Raw genomic sequence first — 20,137 nt, 5'->3', positions numbered from 1 at the left:
AGGGGAAGTTCTGTGCGGGCGGCTGCCGCTGCCCCCACCCTCTCCTCCTGCCGCGGCGAGCGGAAAATTCTCTGATTAGAATTAGATTAGATTACTCACCAACAAGCGCAGCTGCAACCCCAAAAGATGAAAGGAAAATGGAGACTCGCGCAGGCGTCCTCAGGCTAAGGAGTCCAGCCAATCAGTGAGCTGGTTGGGATGGAAAATTTTCCATCCCAGCCAGCTCACTGATTGGCTGGAGTCCTGGCCAATTAAATCAGTGAGCGGCAGGCTGGGCTGGCTTAAATTTGTAGGTAGCAGATAGAACAGAACAATGAGCCAGCCCAGCAAGCTAGCAGCTGATGGGCGGGAGCTGCGAGCGCCAAAAAAAGCGTGCTTTTTAAAAAAGCGTGCGGGACGCGGGAAAATGCATTAAAAAGCGGGGGTGTCCCGCCAAAAGCGGGACGTCTGGTCACCTTAACATTGGTAACAAGTCAACTGTTTGTCTATGGAGATTCTCAGTCATCCAGATCATGGTTTTCCTAAAGGTGCTTTTTCAGAAGGCAACAGGACTTTCTTGTTTTTTCTTTTGAAGATGTTTTGCTTCTCATCCAAGAAGCTTCTTCAGCTCTGACAAGATAGTGGGGAATGGAAGGGGAAGGTTTTATATTCCTTGCAGACAGCTGGTAATCTGCATCCTTTTAGAGAGTTGTTGAAGCACTTGGAGATGTTTCACTTCTCATCCAAGAAGCTTCTTCAGCTCTGAGTGGATGGTGAGGAAAGCATTCAGTCAGAGCTGAAGAAGCATCTTTAATAAAGTGAAACTTTGAGGAATTCCAGTCCTTGGAGTTTTATTTCATTGGGGATGTTTCTTGGAACCCTGACATTTCTTGGATGAGATGCGAAACATCTTCAAAAAAACAACAACAAAAAACCAGAAAGTCCAGATGCCTCTTGAAAAAGCATCTTTGGGAAAGTCAACTGCTCAGGAAAGTCACTCAACAGTCACAGGCCAGCATATTAATTCAATAAATAAAATGGAAAACAGATAAATCCAAGAGCTGTAAGTTCAAGAAGTGAACCAAACATCTAGAAATAAGTTTTCATCCCTCATAATAACTAATGACTTCACAAATCAGGGTATAAAGAATAAAGTATTTTTAGATAGTCTGTAAATTAAATGAACTTTCCATTAGCAGAAATGTTAATGAATATTTGCCCAACCTTAATTTGTCAGTTTCTCTTACTTTCCCCTAAATGGGAGAAAGATTGTTGGCACGCTCATAAGAACAGGAGACAGATAGTCAAAACAGATGAATAATAATGGTACTACTTCCTCCAGCATATGCAAAGATTTAATACAAATAATGTTAATGGCCATGGTATTATGTTACTTCTTTCCTTGCAGCAAAAGAGAGTTCCAAACCACAATTCAGTCCTGAAATGTTCCAGGGTAGGTTGCACAATGAAGCATTTCTAATTATTTCATTTGGCCAGTATTGTACCTCATATATTAATCTGTTCAGAACTGAAAGTTTCAGCTGAATCTCATATGAATTTTAATAATATGAATAAGAACATAACATGAATAGGATTTTTTTTAATCTGAAAGGGGAAACGTAGAAAGGCAAGGGAGAAAAAGGAAAAAAAGAAGGAAGGAATGAAAGACTATTTAACAAAGTATATCAATATGGTCCTGAATTAAAAAGCTAGTAAATGAATTACTAAGTTCCAAAACAAACTTCATCACTTTTACATGGGTTCTAAATCGTGATTTGGAACACATTTTTTTCTTTATTAGTAGTGAAAGGTTGAAGAAGATAGTACCACCCTCCATATTGGTGGATAAAGCCTAGATCTGGGTCATCATAACATTTGTTACTTATTGAAGTCATCTTATTATTTTGGAGGGGGATGTATCTGAGCTCAGTTTATACCCTTCTGTAAAAAATAATGGCTTCTCCATTTCTATATGATATTCTTATCCACAGTAGATCTGACGCTCAGTGGGAAAGGATCCAGTCCAATCTACTTTAATTCTCTGATTCCCTGAATATCAAGGTTCAGTCTTGATGTTTGCTCCGACAACAGGATGTTTGCCTTTCTCTAAGGTTCTGACACTTCCCATATCATCTCTGTAGCATCAAACTTGTGTTTCAGCTCTGGCACATCTATAGCTGGATGTTCTTATGACATATAGGCACCAAGATGTCTCGTACTTAAATTCTGCTCTTGTCTAGTACCTTGTTGGACATCTTATGACCTGGTGAAAAAGTGCCATTTTCCATTAGCATGTTAACATTCTTCTGGTTATGAGTGACTAGAAATCATTTGGTTTGGGTATTTTTTGGCAGAGAATATTGAAGTATGTTGACATTTCCTATACTTACTCTGATCTCTCTTATATTCTTTTCCCATTGTGGTAATCCCTTCTGAGAATTTACACTACCAATAGGATAACTCATTGTGAATGGGATATTCAATCCTTTATAAATTGCAAGATAATGCTCCATAAAGGAACTGCAGAGGATGATGAAAAAACTGGAATGAATATCCATCCATCCAAGACAATCCACTACAATCCCTTTATTGAAAGTTATGGATTATAATCTACCACGCTGGTTCAGTGAAACTTGGTAATTAAATGTTTTTCTAAGGCTAAGAGAAAATAAATTGTCCCCAAGTTGGCTTCTATCCCTAAGGGAGGACAAGGACCTCACTTCCAAACCAGCACCACTCTACCACACTGGCCCTCATCCATAACAGACATATACCCATACTAACACACAATTTTTTTTTAAAGTTCTATTTTGCTGCAAATCAGGTATTCCTTGTTTTGAAAAAAAAATAAGTTGGCGATAGAAGATATTTTGAGGATGAACTAAGAAATAAAGTATTTGAATAGGATGAAAGCTCAGTTTTTGCATCTAGAACAAATACATACTGATCATCTGCTTAAGAATAACCTGTTCTATTATTTGTTTTTTTTTTTGTTTTTTTTTTGGTATTTATTAAGATTTATAGGCCGCCCTTTTCCCTGAGGGGACTCAGGGTGGCTTACAACCATTAGGAAGGGGGTACAATACAAAATAAACAATATATAAACAAAATAAGTAGTAAAAACACGACATGCATTCTACATTCAACACTCGGGTGGGGCAAATTAAGGACTTATCCCCAGGCCTGTTGGGAGAGCCAGGTCTTATTATTATTAGGAAATGTCTACCCTTTAATTCTACAGGTGGGTTGTACTATTACCCACTATTCCACAATTAGTTCCATTTGGATAAATTCTAAATATTCATGGAAAAAAGTAGATAGCATGCAATCTGCCCTCTGCTGTCTTGAACTATAATTGCAATGATCTTCAGCCATCATGATTAGCCAAATGATTGCCATGATTGGCAAAAGAGGATAGGATATCCAGTCACTCTCTCTCAGCCCTAGGAAGTAGGCAATGGAAGCCACTTCTGAAAATCTTGCCTAGAAAACTGCAGGGACTTATCCTGAAAGTCACCAGGAGTGACACACATATAAACGCTGTAATACAAAGTACTGGGCCACTATATTCATAATAAGCCTGAGTTCACTGAAGGCTGATTTTAATTCAAATTAAATTCGCAATATATTAAGGCTGGTAAGGCATGCTAGATGTAACATTAGTCAAAAAATGGCATGGAGCAACTTCGAAAGAAAATTAAGTCAGTTTGCCCATTTAATTTCCTTGATGTCCATGTAAAATTTGGTTTCTATTAACTTCAACAGAAACATGTTGGCTGTGGCGATGAAGTTTCTTATTGAAATGGGTGTGCATATTGTTTCATATAGTAGAGTAGAAGGTGGCACCCACAGGGAACTCAGAGTGGGGCAGAAATAAAAAAACAGAGGTACAGCATTGTGATACAAGCTCCGCCTCTTTTCTACATGCACTGCAACGCTGCATACATGCATTAAACGGGTGGAGCTTGCAGCATATTGCATGTTGCTAGACTACAGCTTTAGTCATTCTGGCAAATAACGCAAAATCCTAGCATCCTCATAATAATGTGTGTTCATATTTCTGGGGGAAGAGAGTTATTTTTGAAACTGTTTAGAGGCGCCATTGTTCCCGATAGGTGAAATTGTGATATTTATGTTTTATTTTAATAACATAATTATAGCTTGTCTCAATTCTAATGGCTGAAAGATTTAGCAGGATGATTTTTTTCCCTTTTCACCATTATTTGTTCCTAAATTATCCTGCTAGCTAGATGTGCTTACTGTCTACTAAGTCCCACTGAATTTAATTGACTCTTGCTCTCCAGGTGTAAGATACTATATTTAAACATAGGATTTCTAAAGCTTTTCACTCATTTTGAATGCTGTAACATTTTATGCTCCTTCAACAGAAGGCAGACCAAGATTGTGCTAACAACCCCACTCTTCCACTGTTCTTCACTGCAAATAATCTTTGCCAGTTTTCTCACCCTTGGCAACTTTAAGAGAAATGAACTTTCAACTCTCAGAATTCCCCAGCCAGCTGGCTAGGGAATTCTGGGAGTTGAAGTCCACATCTCTTAAAGTTGCCAATGTTGAAAAACACCGATCTATACCATCTAAACAGTATACTATTGAGCCACTCATTAAAATCCCTTTTCCCCCTCTTAACATACGTAGGTATTCCCACACAGCTAGTATCACTGGAAATCTCTTTTGGATTGAATATAACAGTATATTCTAATTTTTAAAAACCCACCGCCCATTGCTAATCAAAATCAAGGAACTGGAAAATAAAACATTGCTATCTATAAATAGACTTTTAAAAAGGATAATGATTATGTGCAATAGACACAGGAGCAATGTATATTTACAAAACTATGTCAAGGATCTGGGAAAGCAGAAATACCTTCTACCATTTTTTTTCAACTGATAGAGGGAAAATGTTAATTATACAGACAGTTGGGTTTAATCTTGGGCCATGCCTTTCTTCTAGTTGCTAGAAGGATGGTATTTCATCACAATTTCCTTCTTCTTTCCCATTAGCCCAGGATGGCCAACTTGAATTTAATTGCTTTTGAATACTAGAAAGTTCAGATGGGCAGAATACCACGACACCAACTTTCCATTAACTAAATATCTTAGGATATTCTCAGTCATCCAGGTCATAGTTGTCCCAGATGCTTTTTCAAAAGGCAACTGGATTTTCTTTATTTATCCTTGAAGATGGTTTCACTACTCATCCAAGAAGCTTCTTCAGTTCATTTACATTCAAATTGGCTGACTCTGTCTTCATAACAATATGCTCCAATGGAGGGACCATGGCTCAGTGAGAGAATATAGTTGTGGAAGGCTTGTGCTTCATCACAAACTCCTTCTTCCTTCCCCAGGATGGGCAACTTGAATGTAATTGCCTTTATCCTTGAAAGCTTAGAAATACTCCTACTTGATAACTGGGAAAGCAGCTGTTAGTCTGTGTCAGTGATACTGAGCTAGATGGACTCATGAATTAAAGACAGTATAAGCAACTCCTCATGTCTATAAGTTCAATTCTATCTTAGAAAATGGCTGTTAATTCAGAACACTAAAATATTCAGTCACAAGACTTTTAGTTCATCAATGGAATTCTAATGAACCACACCCAGAACTGGACATTTTTCCAAAGAAATGAATAGCTTTCTCAAGCTACATTATAAACTGAAAAGCAAAGGCGGGCATTTTCTTCTTGCCAAATAGTGGAATAAGTGGGACAGTGATAAATCACTTCATTGGAAGAAATAATATTGGAATAATCCATTTGTTATTACTTTCAGGAGGCAGGGTTTAAACAAGCATCTTTGTTTCCTTTCTGCCCCACACTGGGATATTGTTATGACGAACAGTATGTCACTGAATTTGGTTGTGAGCCTCTAAGTGTCACAGAAAAAAAAGGACTCAGAAGGACCTGTGTCCGTGTATTTCAAATCTTAGCTCCCAATCTTTAATTGGGATTTAGCATTTTGTTTTTGTCATGTATCACATACTTGAAAAAATCCATCCATCCTTCCTGCCTCCCCCCTTCCCCCTTGCATTTTTCAAAGGTAACCTTTACTTCACAGCTGGCTTCTGAATAGCAGTAAAATATTTTCTGAGCAGAGTATTATGCTATTATGGGTTCGAGAGGCCATCTTCTTTCTAAACATACTTATTCCTTGCTCGCTTGCTGACCATTTTTTCTTCCCCCTGCTCTTTCTCTCTTTTTCTCTGATGGGGTTGGAAACATCTTTGGCTTCTTTCAATTGAGGCAAAAAGGAGACCCACCAGTGATTGGCATTGGCTTCAGCTGATTTCTGCCAAAAGCAATGGTGCCAGCATCTAGACTATGGACCCAGCTAGGTGCCTGTATACATCTGCCAAGGAGTTACTGCAGGCTTGACAGAAGCAAATGCCAGGGCCTGTCATGTACTTTTAAAACACAACAGTTTCAACCGCTAGCCTACAGGCGCACATCACCTTAAACAATATAATGCAACGGTATATTGACAGGCCCTATCATGTTTTGGGTTCTGCACACAAAAAATAGTGTTTTTGTTTCACATCAAGGGCTGAGACTTTCCCACTTCAAAACAGCCAACTGGCAGCAAAAGGTGGCGTTTCGAAACAGCTCCCTTACCGATGTGCTGAGCGCAGGTGTCACAATACTCTGCATATAAGGACTCGAAGCAGTTGCAGCAATACGGACGCCCTTCCTTCATGATGTACCGCTGGCCGCCCAGCACAGTTTCACATTCAAAACAGCAAAAGTGCTTCATGTGCCAATGCCTTCCTTCAGCTTCTGTGCATTCGTCAGCAAAGATAATCTGTGAAAACCAAAAGGAGGAATCAGGATTTATTTATATGTATTGAACTGAACTGAACTGAATTGAATAGATTACTCTAAGTGTGATTAGACCCACAAGGAATTTGTCTCTGGAACAGAAGCTCTCAGTGTATATGCAACGCAACATAATAACACAGTCAATTGCATAACACAGCTTTACTTGGCAACAGCTTCCATCCTGCAACGATATTTGTAACACTATCAAACATCCAGATCTGCCTATCCAAGGTCTTTCGTATGGACTCGATAGGTAGACAAAATGCCAAACCCAGTCTGAACATTTGGCTAGCTGTGCGATGAATAATAATACATAATAATAAATAAAATAAAATAATAAATAATAAGTAAAGAACCATACAGTTTATTGACATCGCTGTACCAGGAGATGCCAGAGTCAAAGAAAAAGAACTGGAAAAAATTATGAAATATCACAACCTGGCCATCGAAACTACATGGCTATGGATGAAACATGTAACAGTGATGATACCCATTGTCATCGGGGCACTTGGTACCATGTCCACAAATTTTACAAAACACACCAAGAAATGCAGTTTCCTGCAATAACACCAGCAGAACTGCAAAAAGAAGAAAAAAGAAAAAAAAAGTGCTACTTGGAACACCATAGCAGCAACCCATATCAGCCATTAGCACCAGTCAATGGTACTTGTGATGCTTTTTGAATGTTCAGTTGATTGAGTTTCATGTTCGGTGAATAAAAGATATTATTATTATTATAGAATTGTATCACAGCGGCCAGTTGTTTCGCCGGATTTGGCATTGGTTACTAGTCGGGCCCCACCCAGGGGCCTAGGACGTCGTAACGTATTTTCGTAATATGCGTGCAGATCCAAGCAGTGAGGCTTTTTGCATTTGACTGATGGTGATTTTGTCAATTTTTAACTGTTTTAAATGTAATTCCAGTGCTTTTGGTATAGCACCCAGTGTGCCAATTACCACTGGAATTATCACTGCTGGTTTGTGCCATAGTCGTTGAATTTCGATTTTTAAGTCCTGGTATCTTGCGATTTTTTCATGTTCCTTCTCGGGGACCCTGCTATCACCTGGTATTGCGATGTCTATGATTGTGACCTTATTTTTCTCAACTAGTGTGATGTCTGGTGTATTATGCGCCAGTACTTTGTCCGTTTGTATACGGAAATCCCACAAGATCTTGACCATCTGATTTTCGGTGACTTTTTCAGGCTGATGTTCCCACCAGTTTGTTGCTGCTTTAATATTATAATTTTTGCACAAATTCCAATGGATCATTTGTGCTACTGAATTGTGCCGCAATTTATAATCAGTCTGCGCGATTTTTTTACAGCAGCTGAGTATGTGATCAACAGTTTCATTATTATTATTATTATTATTATTATTAACAACAATAATACCAATAAAAGGAGGGGGAGTAAAAAAGATAATAAGGAGAAATAGTAATACCACAGCCACAGTACATGGTTAAGTATACCTAGGTATTAGACTGCCCTGTAAGAATTGTTTAGCAGAGTGATGGCATGAGGGGAAAAACTGTCCTTGTGTCCAGTTGTTTTGGTATGCAATGTTCTATAGCATTGTCCCGAGGGGGAAGAGTTGAAATGGTTTATGTCCAGGATCTGAGGGGTCTGTAGATATTTTCTCAGCCTTCTTTCTGACCTGTGCAACATATGGAAGGCAGGCTGGTTGCAATTGTTCTTTCTGCAGGTCTAACTGTCCGTTGGACTCTGCATCTGTCCTGTTTGGTTGCTGTATCAAACCGGATAGTTAGAGAAGTAAAAATAACTGATTTAATCATTCCTCTGTAAAACTGTATCAAATTTATTATTTTGCTTCTGCAGGCATTGCTCTCCCACCATCTATCTGGCTTGGTTTTTTTTTTCCAGTTAGGGCTGCTTCAAGACCCTTCTGCTTCGGCTTCTTGATACAGCAAATTCTTTCACTGCCTCTGCAGCATAAACCGATCACGTAGTTGCTGTGGAAATGGCTATATATGGCTCCAGAATAACATGTAACTTGAAATGGCACATTCCTTGTTTAGCAAATGGAATGTAGAAACATGCTCCTGTAATAAGAGAAGACCAAGATGGACTTCCCAGGATACAAGCCCTGACTGTGGTTAAGGCTTATTCATCTCCAAAGCAGGCCTGCCCCGGGTGGGGGGGGGGAGGGAGGCTGCGGAGAAGGGGGGAGAGAGAAGGAGGACTCAAGCATTTGCAACTGCAGGCTAATGAGGACCACTGCTGTGTGATTAATAGGGATAATTAATTAATTAATTAATAATTGAGAAATTCAAGATCAAATGTCAAAACCAGAGAGCTTCCTCTGATTGAACCTTTTGCATAGTTTTAATTCTAAACTTGGCCCTTCCTTAATGTCAGCACACAACTCCGTATGATAAAGAGCATTTGGTATTACATGCATTTTTATCAACAAAACTACCACCAATGGTTACTAATTGTGATGACTACATATAAGCTTGTATACTTTGACTTCTGGGTATTTAGGTGTTCAGAGATGTCTATTCGATCAACAAAAAGAACAGGAAGCTGCAACTTCTCGAGAAATGGTGAACTGAAGATGGCCCCGCTAAAAAAAGGAGTTGGTGATCATGAGGGAATGAAGAGCTGGCGACTACACCTGCTCATTGATAATTCCTCTCTAGATAAGGAGAGGACTTGAGGTCACCCACAAGTGCACCAGACAGCTGTTCCTTGAGAGGAGACTGCATGATTGTGGTTTCTGGCCATTTAGAGATAGAGAGAATGAGGAAGTAACCATCTTGCTCAAACTGCTGTTGGCACCTTTCAAAACACATTAAGTCTGCATACTTCCTTTTCTAATCATTTTTGGAAATTGCTTGTTAAATGATTTTCCGGTAAATCAGTTAACCTTCAAACTTTAATGCAATAAGTTTTAAATATAGGTTTAAGCCCAAATTATTGGGAGGTAGGGTGGAATAAATAGCAAAAGGATGATTAAAAGTTACATATCAGCCAAGGGTCCAGATGAATTTAAAATAAGATTTTGTAATTAATTACAAATAATCCTTCTTGTAGGAAAATGCTTTTGTTTTGGATTTTTTTAAAAAAATTACGGCTTTAAAACTTGTCACTAGAGGGAACTCAAAGGAATGACCATATTTTTGCAGTATAAGACACTCCCAGGTATAAGACGCACCTAGCTTTTGGAGAGGAAAACAAGGGGAAAATATCTGCCTCTGCCTCTCAGCAATTTGCCTCCTTGCAACAAACAGCAAACAATATAGACAACATACACTGGTTGTAGTGTTACATTTCAGACTATACTTGTACAGATGCTGTTAAAACTGATGTGCTTTCTGGAAGTATAGTTATTCTCTGTTATTTAAAAGAAGATCCAACAGCACTGGGCCTCTTCAGATCAAGCATTTATTTTAAAAAGCTTCTTCATTTTGTTAACCTGCCTAGAACAATAATAAAGCAGTCTTTAAAAAGTAAGTATAATAATTTGAACATTCTATAGGCATTTATAGTTATTGATTTACCTCCTTGCAGCAAATAGCCTGGCTAGCACAAGAAAAAAAAACTGCCTCTATCTCCCAGCAATTTGCCTCATGGAGCAAACTGCAAGTTTCAGTTTCAATTTCTCCCTATCATCAGCTGTTTCAGGCTGCAGGGATTACTATAGCCTATTGCAGCCTCCACAAGCCCCTGTTTGCTGCAAGGAGGTAAATTACTGGGAGGCAAAGCCAAAGGATTGGGGCCAGTGTATAAGACTCACCCTAATTTTCACCCTCTTTTAGGGAGGAAAAAGGTGCATCTTATACTCTGAAAAATACGGTAATGATTACAATGAAAGAAGAACACTCAAACTTGACTTACAAATTCAGAATGAAGCAAAGTATTTTAACATTGGAGTTACTGATGGATATTTTTCAACAGTGGTCCCAGAAATTAATTTTCAGACTGTCTACCGCTGTGCTCAAAAGATGTTACGGAAGACAATCTGAACAATATTAAGACTGATTTCACAGTGGATTTCTGTTAAGAATGACATGGATATTACAATGGACATACTAAAGAAAGCGGTTGATGTTTAATAATGGAAAATGATATACAACTAACAAGACAGTGACCTGGATAATTTTTCTATCCTGGATTTACAAGAGCTTTGTTAAAGCTTCAAAGAATTTTGTAAATCAGGACAAAGAGAAAAAAAATGAAAATAAATCGAATACATTTGAAATGAGTAAAAATCAAGATTATAAAAAATAAAAAGAAGGAATATAAAGTTGGCCTATATGGTCAAAGTTAAAATGTGTATGCTGTTATCTATTGTTATCCTTAATAAACTTTTATTGACATAAGAACTGCAGATGATGAGGCTGTATGGATTTATTTATAGATAAGAGGCAAGACATAGGAAGAAGTCATTTAATATATTTTTAGAAAAAAGTGATAAATTACTAAAATGTTTATACTTGTGGTGAAGAGAAGTCATTACTTTATCTATTTCTTTACCACATTCTAATTTTTTCTTTCTTTTCTATTTTTATTTCTCTTTTTTTCTTTTCTGCACCTTCTATTTTTTTCTTTTTTTAATTTGTATTAATGTTTATGTTGTAGCCTTTAATACAATTACTATATAAAAAAAGAAAGAAACAGGAGGCTTCCTAGGTAATCTTCTGTCCTGATTCAGGACAGCTCATCATCCAAAAATGCAGAACGTCTACCTCAGGAGACAGATGCTGCATTCAACCATGGGAAATAGATTCCTAAAAGCCAGGAGATGGGAACAAGTATAAATACAACACTTGAGAATACAAAGGATGAAACAGAAGGGAGGAAGACCATGGATCATAAATCCTACATGAATTACGGAGCATAAGATGACAGATAGATCTAGGCCACACCTAGCCTTATGTTGCTCCCATGAAAGCAGACAAAAGTATAAGCTAAGATGTATGACACAAGACTATGGTGATACGCTTCCTAGGGAGAACATGGGAAATAAAGAGAAAACTAAGAGAAAGTGAACAATAGCCACCCACACATTCCATATGCTAGTTACTTGATTGATTTGGGGAAAGATAATTAAAAGAAGCACCCTGCAAAGATCAGCATGCACAAATAGTCTGTCCCACATTATGACAATTGCCCTACTTCCTATCTAACAAGACATAGGAGCAAGCAACATTCTTGGTATCAGTACATTAAAAGAACTTCCCGCAGGCACCAAACATAAAGTTCTATCAGCTTCTGCATCAATTCAGGAATTCAATAAAGAGCACAGGCTCTTTATTTTATGGGGAAAATTCTAAATGTAGACAAGTCATACTACCCAAATTTTTCTTCTCCAGAGATGCTTTTAAATAAATGTTTTATATGTTTATTGTTGCCAATTGTTGTACACTGCCCACAGTTAGTTCGTGTGAGAAATTTGATAAACAGTTTGATAAACAAATGAATTCATGTGTTCTCAGCGGCTTGTTTTGCATCGTAACCAAGAAACCATTTTGTTCTTTCAGTTAATAGCTATGTACGTATAGCAGAAGCTGTGTCTTTCCAGGTTATGGGACTGCAGCAACAATGCATAATTTCCTTAAATGCTTACGCTACATTGCAGGCATATGTCAGGGGTTTCTTTACAGGTTTTGACTCCACAGCCTGTAGTTCGATCCTGACAGGTTGACTCAGCCTTCCATCTTTTTGGGATCAGTAAAATGAAGATCCAGTTTATTGGGGACAAAATCCTGACTATGTAAGCTTCCCAGAGAGTGCTATAAAGCACTAAGTCTAAGTCCTATTGCTAGTGCTATTTTTACATTGAGGCTGATTGCAAGGGGAGTCTTTTGTGAGATCCTGTTATCTCAACAGGTTTAAACTTCCAATCCTATCATTTGAGAATAACCAAGATAAGAAGTTATTGTAACACTCTCCAGTAACAAAATAGGAGTATAATTTAAAACTTTTTCCTAAATTTATTTTATAAAGTTCATCCAACTGTACTGCAATTTTCCTTGCTCTTTCGCCTCCCAGCTGCAGACAGGCAGGCGGAAGAAGGGGGAAAACGAAAAGCAACATGTTCAATTATGTTTTTAAAAAAATTCTTTTGGAGCAATGGCTGTTCCAGAGAAGAGTGGTTAGCAGTGGGAGTCTTAGCTTATATAAGAGAACAGGGCCAGGCACCAGCAGGATGGGGGTGGAGGGCTGTTTAGCAACGAAAACTTGGATGGGCTGTCAGAACCAAAAGCCTCCACTGGGGCTGATATGTAGAGCAGCTCTCAGACATTTCATCATTTGCAAACCACAAGATGCAAAGATAAACTGGCAAGGCAAATCTCGAAGCCTAGACTGATTTACTACCTAACACATGATCCCTGACATGATTTACCCACTTATTCGAGCCCCCTTCCCCAGTACCAAACACGCCTGACTGGTCTTACCTCATCACAGGCTGCACACCGAGGTTTGAGGCATTCTGCATGGTGCCGGCCACAATAAATCTTCCCGTCTTGATAGAAATAGATAAGATCCACCAGCAGCTCATTGCAAACGCTGCATATAAAGCACGATGGATGCCAGCACACCCCGTGGCCTGCTCTGGATGCAAAGACGGCTATGTCGCCTCCATTGATTTGGCCTCCACACTGTCAAGATAAATAGAAAAATTAAAGAGAAGCCCTTCTCCGGACAATTCTTCCGGGCGAGAAAACATTGAATAATGACAGCATTTGGAAAAAGCCAAAGTGATGCACTGATAAAAATCAGCAAATTTCTTTTCTAGTTATTCACAAGTCAAGCCTTTCTCCAAATACAGTATTATAGGGATTGTGGTGATACAAAAGCAATTGAGACACACTGCAGAAAGGCTTTACAGTTCCTATCTACCATGGGATAATTAATGCTTATTCACTCCTCAACCAGTTCAAAGCAAGCAAACAGGAACAAGAATGGTAGATCCTGAATCAATTATTTTATTCTTCCCTTAGAGAAGTTGGGGAATAGTTGATATAAATACTCAAGAAAATTGAGAGTTCTCAACTATATTTCTATGGAGATACTCAATCATCCAGGTCATGATTGTCCCAAAGGTGCTATCCCAAAGACAAATGGACTTTCCTTTTTAAAAATTTTGTTTCTCATCCAAGAACTGAAGAAGCTTCTTGGATGAGAAGTGAAAAGTTTTCAAAGGAAAAAAAAACACAAGAAAGTCTATTTGCTTTTTGGAAATAACACCTTTGGGTCTAGCATATGTCCCCTCCTCAAATAAAGAGGAAGAGAGGCAGGAGAATTATGCTACATTCTGGTAATTTCACACCGTATGATTAACTGGTTGCTTTCTGGATAAATTAAATTAACCAAGTGGATTGGGTTCACTTAATGTGCTAACCTTAAAATAAAATAATAAAAATAATCTAAGGTTAAAACAAACTACTGACCTGGTTAACAGCGTTGTCTGAATCCAGCCACTAACTGATTTAGGTTAGAGATTTCTACATGTGGCGAATAAATAAAACTGCAGTACAATACTTTCAATCTCAGATTGTGGTTGAACTTTTAACATTAAATATTTACATCTTGGGAACAGAAGGTACTAGAAGGCATCAAGCGCTGCAATTTATTCAACTCTGACGGGTGGTATGTATGGCCTCCAGAGAAAAACCTCTGATATCTTTCTCACTGCACATTTACTGAGATGATAGCTTGAAATACTTAGCAATTTAAACTGTGGTATCCACTCTAGGGATCATTGCACATATTTGATTAATTCCCCCCCCCCCACAGATTGGGAATTGGAAACTTGGGTATTGAAAGTAAGATTTGGAATGATCTTATTACATGGTTTTTTACCATGCCACCACTAAATATAAATATATTAATCAGATCTGAAATGCAAACTGTCAACACTCAATGTTGCAATTTGTAATGCAAAAACGTGGAAAACAGTATTCTGCATTCCGAGTTTTGTTCCAGGGTTTCTCCACAAAATCTATTTGGTCTCTATAGGATACCTAAAGCCCTCCTCTGCGTATACTGATGGGAATGCTACATGTAATAGTCTTTCTCAAATTGATGTAAGCATTCCTTTTCTCCTTTGTCTTCCAAATGGTTTTCTGGCCTAGCAATGCACCCCCTAAGAAGCCTTTCCCCTGGGGATTATGCAAGAGAAACTGTTTCTGCAGCTGGCTATTAGCAGCCTTAAGCTAACACTCTGCCACACACCCTAAAACTACACCACCTAATGTTCCTACCCCTGAGGACATTTTTAATAAGAATTTTTTGCAAGGTCAAAGTGAAGAATAAGTCTTTTGCTACCATAATGTATTGCTATGGCTTTTGATCTCTCATGGTGCATAGGAGTTTTCATGTCATGGTGATAAGATGCTGAGGGGGTGGGGGTGGAGAAGGAGGAGGAAAAAGAAGAAGAAGGAGGAAAAGGAGAACAACAACAACAACAACCTACTGAGAATGGTCTACCTGTTCGCAAATGGCTCCTGTCATGGTGACGGGAAATGGCCGGACATTGCCTCTGCCCAAGTTCTCTCTCTTCCTCTGGTTGCTGAAAAGTTTGAGTTCTCTCTTTTCCTCTTCATCCAGGGAGTTACAATATCGAACCTGGACATCAAGCAGTAAATCATTTGCTTTTCACTAAAAGCAGTGGTTCTTACTTTTTTCTTCAAACGTGCAAGATTAATTAATAGTTTTTAATCAGGATTAGACAATATATGAGTGCCATGGCAACGTTTGACATTGTGAGAACATTGGTGATAGATATAAACACAAAATTATTACTGTGAGATACTTAGGTATTCCTAAAATGACTGCCATCGGGGGGCGAGACCAGTTGCAAAATGGTCATTTATACAAGGTATTCACTTCCCACCCCCCACCTCACCCCTGCATGGTCCCTACATGCCTGTTGTAACTGTCTTGCCATATACCTTTCTTGGGTTATTACAAAATTATTTCACTTCCCATTATATAAACATTAGTAGCAATAGCAATTATACTTATACACTGCTCCATAGGGTTTGTTTACAATGTCAGCATATTGCCCCCCAACAATCTGGGTCTTCATTTTAACCGATTTTGGCAGGATGGAGGTCTGAGTCAACTTAGGACCCCATTAGGATCAAACTCCAGGTTGTGGACAGCTTGCAATGCTACAATTTAACCATTGCGCCACCAGGGCTCCTAGTATCATATAAAGTGCCTGTTTTACAGCAGTCTATGAGTCAATTGCCTAGCTACTATACATATGTGTTTAAGTCTGTGTTTCTATCTACTTTCATGCAATGGTAGAGTTAGATTACTATAAACATGATTTAGTCATCTTATATTCCTCTCCTTATATGATCATATTCAGAAGTTCAGAGCTAACTGGGAATGCACACTAATTTTTTTAGGAGTACACACTTTTAAAAGGAAAAACAAAGTATCTGTAAAAACAATAGAATGAGCATTTGGGCAACTTTTCACTTTAAAATAATAAGAAAATAGGATGCAACCAATATGAGCTCTAGTAGAGTTTAATGTTTCTATGCTTCTTCTGGTCTTTTTTTTTAATGTCAAAAAAATTGTTCCTATGCCCATCACTTAATACTCATTCATCATTTGATCTGGAGCCCTTAACACAATTGTCCATGATTAGACAATTGTGCTAATCATGTTGAAATCTTCCTAAAAATAATATACATCCATGACAAGCATGAACATAAAATATGTAATATTAGTCAAGCTTCTTGGCAACCACTAATTTGGATTTATGACTTATTAGTCCACCAATCAGAACTTTATCCTTGTCTCCGGCAACAACAGAACTTTACTCCTTAGTTAACATGTTTCACCTTACATCGCAATATCTATTGCTATGAAATTATATGTATGTACATATCAACTGACCAAAAAATTTGATGGAAGTTTCAAGGTAGTATATGTATCTGTGAAAAGGGAAAACTCATAACTTATGATTTTAGTAATGATGTTAAGGCCTTTGGCTAATGAATTATCAAAAACATGCTAAGGCACGTGTTTCACTGACACAAAATGCAACACCCCAGGGAACAAAGTGTAGCTGTAGCTTAAGGATACACTCTTAAAGTAACCCAACTGAATGGAACCCCATCACAACTCCTTGGATGGCAGTTAGCTTTATGACCACATCCAAATATATCTCTCGCATCTTTTCAAGAACTCCTAATGAAAAAGGCTTTCTGCAGCTTGGCAAGCTGAATCTGTTCTACTGGAAAAAAAATGAGAAGGTTGGGAGATACGTGCTGGAAACACTATAGAAGTCCAATGGAAATATTTCAGAATATGGCAACAGGAATAAAGCCCCTTTCATAAGAGAGAAATACAACTGTGACTCACTGATACTAAGGAAGAAGGTGGAGGATAAATATAGAATACAGGAGAAAGGTTTCAACAATAACCGCAACAGAAAAGAACTTGTTTAAATATAAACTTGATGTGATAGTAGTGGTTCAACAAATCCTGGCAACATTCTGAATCATTTGATTCATTAAACAAAACATATTGGTTTACAATAAAACATAAAACTTCAAGTCCTTCTTATAACCAGTAATTAAAATTAATAATTTAAAGCCTGCTTTAAGAATGTGCCTGTAGGACTTGTTAGAAAGTAGTCAGAGAAGTCCAATCTCTTAATTCACCAGCAAATGTGTCCCAAAGAAATGGGGTGGCTGCCAGAGAAGGCTCTTCTCAAAAAATTTGCAATATTAGTTTGTGGCAAAAGCACAGGCAAACCCTCAGGCTGATCTCAGTAACAGGAGGGCTGTATAGAAAGAGATATTCTCTCAAGTAGAATGATGTGTGTCTAAGTCAACGGAGTGAGCTCCCGTTACTTGTCCTAGCTTCTGCCATCCTAGCAGTTCAAAAGCACGTAAAAATGCAAGTAGGGAAATAGGAACTACTTTGGTTGGAAGGTAACAGCGTTCTGTGCTCCTTTGACATTTAGTCATGCCGGCCACATGACCACGGAGACATCTTTGGACAGTGCTGGCTCTTCGGCTTTGAAACGGAGATGAGCACCGCCCCCTAGAGTTGGGAACGACTAGCACATATGTGTAAGGGGAACCTTTACTTTTACCTAGATGGTCTCAAGAAGAATAGAAAAATAAATCAGCTCTTTAAATTTTTCCTGCAATGACATAATGCATATTATAGTACCAGATAGGAGTTGAATATAATTATCCCTCAGGGTGGCATATAACTAACCGTATCTCTCAGGTGGGTTAATTTCAAATGCCAGAGATCCTCTCAAGGTTCTAATAAGAGAACTCCAACCCTTTGCTACACCCACACATTTGAGAGAAAATAGGATCAGAAACAGAGCAAGCAAGAGAGAAGGTGTCTAGAGTTTGGATTCCGTTGGCATCTCCTCATGTACTGGTTTGCTTCAACCCTGCCTACCACCCCACCCCAACATTTACTTCTGAACAGATGTACATTTGATCAGGGGAAAAAGGGCTTAACATCTCTACTCAATTTGTCTAGAAGTCTTGTAAAGCTACCTTTAAGAAATGCTGGCTTTTATCTATCCTGAATATGTTCCACTGAATGACCCTGAAGAGTCCTGGCAGTCTGCGAGAGACAAGAAAGCTTTTCTCTACAAAGCTTTTCTATGGTGGAATAATTTTGCAGTTTTTCTGTTCCTTTGCTTGAAATCCATTTGTCTCTGAAAGGAATTGTCGGAGGGGCAGTGTTTTTTTTTAAAAAAAAAACTGTAAAAGATATCTATGCTGCCTCAATTGTAAGACTTGAGTAGCATATAAAGTAAGAACAGGACAAGATAATAAAAGACTAAAAATGTTACATTTTATATAGAAATATTATATTTTATCAGGATGGATAAAAATCAATATTTTTTAAAAAAATAATAAAAAAATCAGATTTTTCAAATTTAAATCACATTTTTTATTTTCATCAAATTTATTTTAATAAAATGCTTTTGGAGTAAAAATCTATCTAAAGATAGTTTTCTATTCAAGATACATTAATACTTTAGTTTATTCAGCATGAAATGGGGCTTAGTTATGTAGCTATGAGGCTGTATATTCTGCAATATTTACATTTCTGGTAAACTCAATTCAATGAAACCAAGCTCTGCAAGCTAAATAGGAAACCTTTATTTTGTTTGTAAATAACAATATTAAAGATTCTAACTACCAGCAAGAATGAGTCCTTACATTTAAAGAGCACCTGCCATTTCAGATCCATTCATTGCAGTGCCTGTTAGCGGGACTCTATTCACCTGCTACTCACCATGTCACTTTGACACCTTGTTGTGTTCACTCCCGCATCACCTGCATCACCCCGTTAAAGTGAATGGGACTATCGGTGAGTCAACAGTGGGTCAGAGGAGGAGATGTGGAGGGGACAGAGGGAACAGTTGCTCTGTAAAAATTATGATTTAAATCAAGTTGATTTAAATAAAATCCACCCTGTATTTTATACAAAAATGTTGTATGTATTTTATTACTGAAGCATTTCTCAAACTTTAGTTGTACCAGGTTTTTCCTGAGGCCTCATCCTGCATATGTGTGAAAGATGGACGGATGGATGGACAGACAGATATTAATATATTATGTTGTTGGCTTGAGCTCCTAGTTTGGCAATTTGGTTGCAAACATTTCATCCCTATTTGAGGAGACATCTTCAGTGCGCTTTGGATTGTGCTCATCTGGGGCACAATCCACAGTGATGTCTCTTCGAATGGGGATGAAATGTATGCAACCAAATCGCTACCCTCGCAGCTGAAACCAACAACATAACTACCAACCTAAGCTACTAATATTCAAAGAACTTCATATTAATATGTGTTTAAAATATTCAGATTTCTATCATTGCAAATCTGCATGGAGAAGAACAGGATACTCAATGATTGATCATGGTTTTGTTTTGGATAATCTGGTAAATAAGTACGCAAAACATGCCGACAGGAAATTGTATGTTGTCTTTGGGGGTCCTCTTGCAGCTTTCAATTTTATTGATAGAAACAAACCATGGAATAAACTAGATCAGTTGAATTTGTATAGAAGGTTGTTACTTTTGATCATGGCTTCATAGACAAACACATAAATTCAGATTAAGTTCACCCTAGCAGGCCACCAAACAAATATGCTTGCACCTTTACTGTTTAATCTATTTATTAATGATATTGTTCCAGCCCAGAGTAAAGAAAATTATTTTTCAGTAAAGGCAGGGAATAGGAACTCCTCTGTATTACTTGATTTATTGCTTATCTCAGATAGGCTTGACAGATAGTTAAGAGCCTTGGATAGCTATTGCCCTTAAATTACCTAACTGTGAATGTGGAGAAATG

The 20,137-nt window shown here is 38.0% G+C and overlaps 1 protein-coding gene across 1 annotated transcript in view; it reads right to left on the bottom strand.

The window, feature by feature from the left end:
• PRICKLE2 (prickle planar cell polarity protein 2) overlaps positions 1–20,137 on the bottom strand; it is a 162,866-nt gene that overhangs the window by 55,849 nt on the left and 86,880 nt on the right. Inside the window, exons 4-6 of the mRNA XM_032238880.1 lie at positions 15,271–15,408; positions 13,236–13,439; positions 6,608–6,794 (exon numbers count right to left, since the gene is read on the bottom strand). Of these exons, the coding sequence (XP_032094771.1) occupies positions 6,608–6,794; positions 13,236–13,439; positions 15,271–15,408 (529 nt within the window). The remainder of the gene's footprint in view (positions 1–6,607; positions 6,795–13,235; positions 13,440–15,270; positions 15,409–20,137) is intronic.

This window comes from Thamnophis elegans, chromosome 2, assembly GCF_009769535.1.
Source record: "Thamnophis elegans isolate rThaEle1 chromosome 2, rThaEle1.pri, whole genome shotgun sequence".
Taxonomy (NCBI): domain Eukaryota; kingdom Metazoa; phylum Chordata; class Lepidosauria; order Squamata; family Colubridae; genus Thamnophis; species Thamnophis elegans.
The sequence above is the reverse complement of the archived record's forward strand: the minus strand, read 5'-3'. Positions and strand labels throughout refer to the sequence as shown.